Below are 6148 nucleotides of genomic sequence, written 5' to 3'. Positions count from 1 at the left end.
GGGTCTGGTTATGTGGGTTTTTGAATTTTGAAATGGGAGAGGAGGGAGGGGAGTTTACGAAAATGGGGCTTGGAGAGCGGGAGCGGAGGTTTGAGATTTGAATTTGAGTAGGGGTATTAAGGGAAGAAAAGATGCGGATCCAATGAAGACGTTAAGGGAAAAAGGGAAACCTAAATTTAGTGCTTAATGTTTACTCAATTTATCAATTGAGTACTAAACTTTTTTTATTTTTTCAATTTTGCTCCAATTGTAATCCATAGATAACAATGCTATTTCCTTATTCATATAAATTTAACGATAGTTAGAGATTAAGAAACCTTAAATTAGCCTCTAATGTAGAATTTTGAACCATCTTCGATAATAGATGGATATTGGGTGAAATTGTTTTATATTAATCATATTTAGGATAAAATTGATATTGGGTAAAGTGATGTGAGCAAAATTATAATTTGTTTAAAGATTATATTCAATTTGCATGTGATTATTAAGAAATTTAATGATAATTGAGAAGTAACTAGTGATATTCTATTATAACTTACTGAGACACACTTTAAAGAAAAAGATAGATATAAAAAGAAAAGAAACTATAGGTATAAATATTCTTATCACTTTTGTTTTCTCCCGCCTTTTTGTGTTGGTCTTTATCTTCAAAGTGAACTTTAGAAAATAACTATTAGGATATCATTAGTTGTTATATATTCACAATAAGTTTTTTCGTGATTGTTAAGCATTTTCACCTGATATACTAAAATAAGCTTAAAGTTGTCTTAAAAGAAAATTTTAAAGTCAAATCATTGTATTTCTCTCTCTCTGTCTCTCTAATTCTCTAGCTTATATTAACTGAAAATTTTGAAAAATCACTATGATCCAATGCTATAACATTTAGATAAACTAGCAATTTAACTCATGTTTCGTTGCAGGTCATGATTTTTTTTAAAAAATATCGACTATGTTGGCTGCTTCAATGTATTTTTTAACATAAAAATTCAAAATATAAATTAAAATGCCTATTCAAGAATCTCATAAAATGAATTAACAATCATTTATGTAAATAAAGGGGGGTCATTAACAATAACTAAAATAGAAATTTAAAAAATTAAGAGATAAATATAAATCAAGATATTCAACACACAAAATGAGACATTCACCTTATAAGAAATATTATTTCAAAATAAAAACCATGATATAAAAACACATATGAAACAGAGTGAATAAAATAAAAGAAAAAAAACATATAAGAAATATTATTTCAAAATAACTATTTTTTGTACAAGACAAAACCTACTTGTATAAAGTAAAATAAAAAAATCAGCAAAAATTAACACACAAAACAAAACAATTTTTTAAAAAGAACTTTTTATCCCGAAATAGATTGCAAAAACCATGGTTTAGGTAACGAGACGAAGACAAACTGATAAAAACAAATATGAAAGTAACCATAAAACATTGTTTTAAACAATGTATAATGATAAAATCGCAAAATATAATGAGGAAAAAAAAAGAATTCAATCCTAACCATATTAACACTTAAAACAAATATGAAAGTAACCATAAAACATTGTTTTAAACAATGTATAATGATAAAATCGCAAAATATAATGAGGAAAAAAAAAGAATTCAATCCTAACCGTATTAACACTTAAAACAAATATGAAAGTAACCATAAAACATTGTTTTAAACAATGTATAATGATAAAATCGCAAAATATAATGAGGAAAAAAAAAGAATTTGATCCTAACCGTATTAACACTTAAAACTTGTGACCCGTGTCATTAAATTGAAAGCATTACAAATAAAAAAATCATGAAACTCAATCTCAATTAAATCAAACACCGAAGGATATATCCAGGAAAAAAAATCAACCTTGTAAAAAAATTTAATTAAAAAATAAAGTTGGAAACCAAAATAAAAAATAAATTTAAGGGCATTTAAAAATTAAATTGCAGTGTTAAATCGAAAAGAAAAAAATAATTCACAAAGAGAAAAAATAAATCAAAAGAATGAAGGCTAAATTAAAAAAAATAACATAAACTTTGATTGAAGGATAAAATTGAATAATAATAAAATTTTAACAAAAGATCCAAGGGTAAAAATGACAATTCAAAACAATAAGGACCGAATTTGTAAAAAAAATATATGATAAATTGTAATTTAAGGAATGAATTGAAAACATAAAAAACTTTCCAAAAAGGTCAATGATGAAAATAAATAATAAAAAACATAAGGGCTGAAAATGAAAACAAAAAGAAAAAAGGACAAACATGTATTCTAATGAGAAGAAAGAGAAAAGTAGAAAAAAAAAAGAAAAAATAACCATCCACGACAAATTATCGAATCACTACTAACACGCTCCACACCTTGATATATATACTTTAAATTATAGCATGTACCATAAAATTCAATTACTGATGACATAACATTCATAAACACAGTTTTTTTTTTAAAGATTATTTTAAGTGCTTGAGTTAGTTTGTGAATACCTCAATTAATTTTATAATTTTAAAAATAACAATCATATAAATATATATATATATAGTAAATTCAAACTCATAATAATTGAATAGCAAACATAACATCCATAAACACAATCTTAATTCGTATATATTGCGCACGCCAATTTAAAAAAAAAGTACAAGATCCGTCCTGAAACACTACAGCAGGGCAAGATGAGTTTGGTAACCGATAAGTGGTTATTTTCTTCTATATATAGAAAGTAGAACAGATATGATCATGGTGAAGACAACTCCTTCCAGCAATATAAACTGACCAGATCAGGATCGATCGTGTGCTTGTTTAGTGAAGCCATCTACTCTGTTGAGGAAGGCAAGGCCAAGATGTCCGGATCTTGTTGGAAGTGAAGCATATCAATTTCCTTTAAGGTCATCCATGCCTCAATTCCATCTCCAAATTTGTCGTCCTTCAGAATACTAACATCTATAGGAAAATTCATTGCACTCATCCATGCAGGCTTTCCCCAGCCAAAGTTTGCTTCCTCCATACCCAGCCTACACCAGCTTGAGAACTTGAATGTATCTACTTCCCCCTTGTTCAATTCTTCAAACAACTCTTTATGGTACTTAGTTACCATTGAAAACACATCGTCGCTGTTTACTGCATTTGCGCAATCTGAAATGGCTTTCCTCTTAGCATCCCTCAGCAGACTCGCAATGTCACTTAACTCTAACCTATTGCTCTCACCATTTGCATTGAATCTAGAAATGAAAGGCATATACATGTTCCCACAAGCATTTTCTGGTAAAGGCATACTCACCTTTCCTCTCAACGTCATTATCTGGCGCACTGAAGATGCTCTCAGGTGCCCGTGCTGTGCTTTAACTGAACCAATGAGAGCCTTCCATATAAGTGCTGTGACCACCTCCAAGCGCGAATGATGGTACTTGACTCCTGAATCGGTGCCACCACCAATTTTACATTTCAGCTTGTCTATGGCTTCCTTGTTAAACACAAATACTTTTGTGACAATCTTAGGTTGAACTTTTGGTGCTGGTGGAAAATTGAGACGTAAATCTCTTTGTGGGAAGAGAAATGGGCAATCAAATCTTGGACGACGAACTTGATCACTTATCCCACGTTCTCGGAATGTTGTAGCCCATGCATTGATGAATGTGGAGATTGTTGGTATATCAGCTATCCTGTGCGAAGTGAGCAAGCCGATCGCTAAACCTCCACACTTAAACTTGTTGATTTGGATGGCTAATAAACGACTAGTGTCTGATTCAGTTACACAAGGAACAAAATGATCCAGCAGATCAAGATTGCTATTGGGGTCTTGTTGGATAATTTGTGTGAGGTCTACCCCATCAACTTTGGCTTCCAGGAACTCCACCCCTTCATCATTACAATCAACTGAGAGATTATCTTCGATGTATCTTCCTGCTAGAGGGTAAAAGAGGGTTAATATTTCGGACAAAGATTTCTCTAGATCTTCGATGTTATTGACATGGTGGTTGTTAGGATAGTAGAAAATATTGGGTACATTCAGTGAAGGAGCAAGCTGATCGAGAAATGATATGTTTAGATTCTGAAGGCGAGGAGGAGTTTGAACTGATGGTTTTATTAGCTTTCTAGATATGAGCTGAACCTCCATTGCCAGCTTGCTATATTTCGCCTCGATCATTTCCTTTCCCCCTTTTAATAGCTACGTACTGAGATGGTAGGTGGGTTTTGAATCATGAAAGCTGAGTAGGAACTTGAAAGTTTGATGAAGTGGTCAACCTAATCTCTTAGATTATTTGTTTATTGTTTCCATGTATTTCCTTGGACTTTGGTATAGAACTTATGTATGCTTGTGTAGGAAGAAAATCTAACAGATTTAGTTATGAACAGTGAAATACAATATGTTAAGTCTAAGATTTTGTGATAACAGATTCATTTATTTTCAGCTTTATTGTTATTTCAAGGCCATAATATCCTCAGATTTATTTATTTTCAGCTTAATTTTAGATTTTGTGCCTAATTTTCTTTCAATTTTTTTTTTTTTTTATCTAGGATTCTAATTTTTCTACTTTGTAAAGTTCAGTTTTTTTCACCTATTCAAGTTATAAAATTTATCAGAGAGGCATAATAAATGTCCGAGATAATTATTCAGAAATAAAACACAAATCCATCTACCCCATTTGAACTTCGCTGTTGCTTCCCAGTCAATCATAAAGAAAGTTCAATATTGCGTCAATTTTGAAAACCCAAATTGGAAACGGAAACGAACGACAGGGCCGAAGCCATCAACGAGAAATGAAGAGACAAGTTCAACGCGTCAATTTTGCAAGAACCCTACTTATAAGTAGTATTTCTGATATTTTCTTTATTATTCTGAAGACAGCGAGAGTGACTGATTTTATCCTGACAGTGTAATGATGCGGAATTTGCAGAAGGGTTTGGACACTGATGTATCTGGCTATCTTTATTTTCCTTTCATGCCCACACAGTGTCTTCGTCCATGGACACTTTAATTGTTCTGTTCATCATAAAGGAAGATGCTGGGAGGTTGGCTCCAGCCTCCACTTCTGACCTCCGTATATCAAACAAATTATATGGGATCGTGACCGGAAATGAGAGGGCCAATAGGCCATGACAAAGAATTGGCTAACTCCATTTTCAATTATTGGCAATACTTAATTAACATTACTGTAACTTTGATGTTGCTGCCCAGAGGCGAGCATATCTTTTGTTTCACCTCAGCAAGTTCTTTTCTTAGTTTTTCCTCAATTCGAATTCCATTGAATCCAAATCAACGTTTTGAAACTCAACTGATTTGATGGATTCATTCGTGATTCGAAACTTAAGCTAAGCTAGGTTTAAATAACAATAAAAAAAAATTAATATGATATAACTCGATTAAAAATATAAATTGATCCGCAAACTAATCAATCCGAAAAAAATTTAGTAAAAAACAATTCATTTTTTTTTTATTTGTTTTCAAAATAATATATTTTTTTATTTTTTTATTTTAAAAAATAATCAACTCAAGTTATTTCATATAAACTGTAACCATGATTTCTTGAATGGAGTTTAAATGCTATGATATAAATTTAAAACATAAAAAAAAACCATGATATAATAGGGTTGATGTCATAAAAAGGAAATGAAAACACGTTTAATACATCAATTTTGCAAGACCGTTTCGATTTTTTTTAGATGTGGAAAAAAAATTACAAAAAAAAGGGATAAAATTAGCTTAATTATGCACTTTATCACTCAATTTGTTTTCTAACATATTTTTTATTTTTAAAATATTTATAACTCTTTAAATAAGTTAGAAACTTACATTTATAAAAAAAGAAAAATCAGAATTCTAAGTTAAATAAAAAAACATAAAATCCAAAATTAAGTTAAAAATAAAAAGGAATTTGTTTTGGGGTCTAATTTAAAATTTAATTTGAGAGTTTTTGATGTAGATAAAAATAACACAAGAAAAAAAATATAATTCAAGCAACACAAAATTCTACTAAATAGAGTTATTATATAAAAAATAATTTAAAATTTTATTATTGATCAATATTTACAAAATTCTACTAAATAGAATTATCATATAAAAATTTAATATAAATTTTTTATTAAATATTTTTTTTTCAAGATATTCTCTTGAAATACAAATTAAAAAACTCTATTTTATTATTGAATGACCCA

General features: G+C 29.8%; 1 protein-coding gene across 1 annotated transcript; it reads right to left on the bottom strand.

Moving 5' to 3' along the window:
* Positions 1-2576: 2576 nt before the first annotated feature.
* LOC133699192 (acetyl-CoA-benzylalcohol acetyltransferase-like) lies at positions 2577-4354 on the bottom strand. Its single transcript, XM_062122347.1, has one exon. It carries the CDS (start codon positions 4137-4139, stop codon positions 2808-2810), a length of 1332 nt encoding a protein of 443 aa, XP_061978331.1. The 5' UTR covers positions 4140-4354; the 3' UTR covers positions 2577-2807.
* Positions 4355-6148: the final 1794 nt, after the last annotated feature.

The sequence above is a fragment of the Populus nigra genome, chromosome 7 (assembly GCF_951802175.1).
Source record: "Populus nigra chromosome 7, ddPopNigr1.1, whole genome shotgun sequence".
Classification (NCBI taxonomy): Eukaryota; Viridiplantae; Streptophyta; class Magnoliopsida; order Malpighiales; family Salicaceae; genus Populus; species Populus nigra.
Note: the sequence above shows the minus strand (reverse complement) of the source record. Positions and strands in the feature narration are given on the sequence as shown.

Excerpts from the sequence above, each read along its gene's own strand:
- LOC133699192 (XM_062122347.1), bottom strand. The coding sequence starts at position 4,139 with ATGATCGAGGCGAAATATAGCAAGCTGGCAATGGAGGTTCAGCTCATA.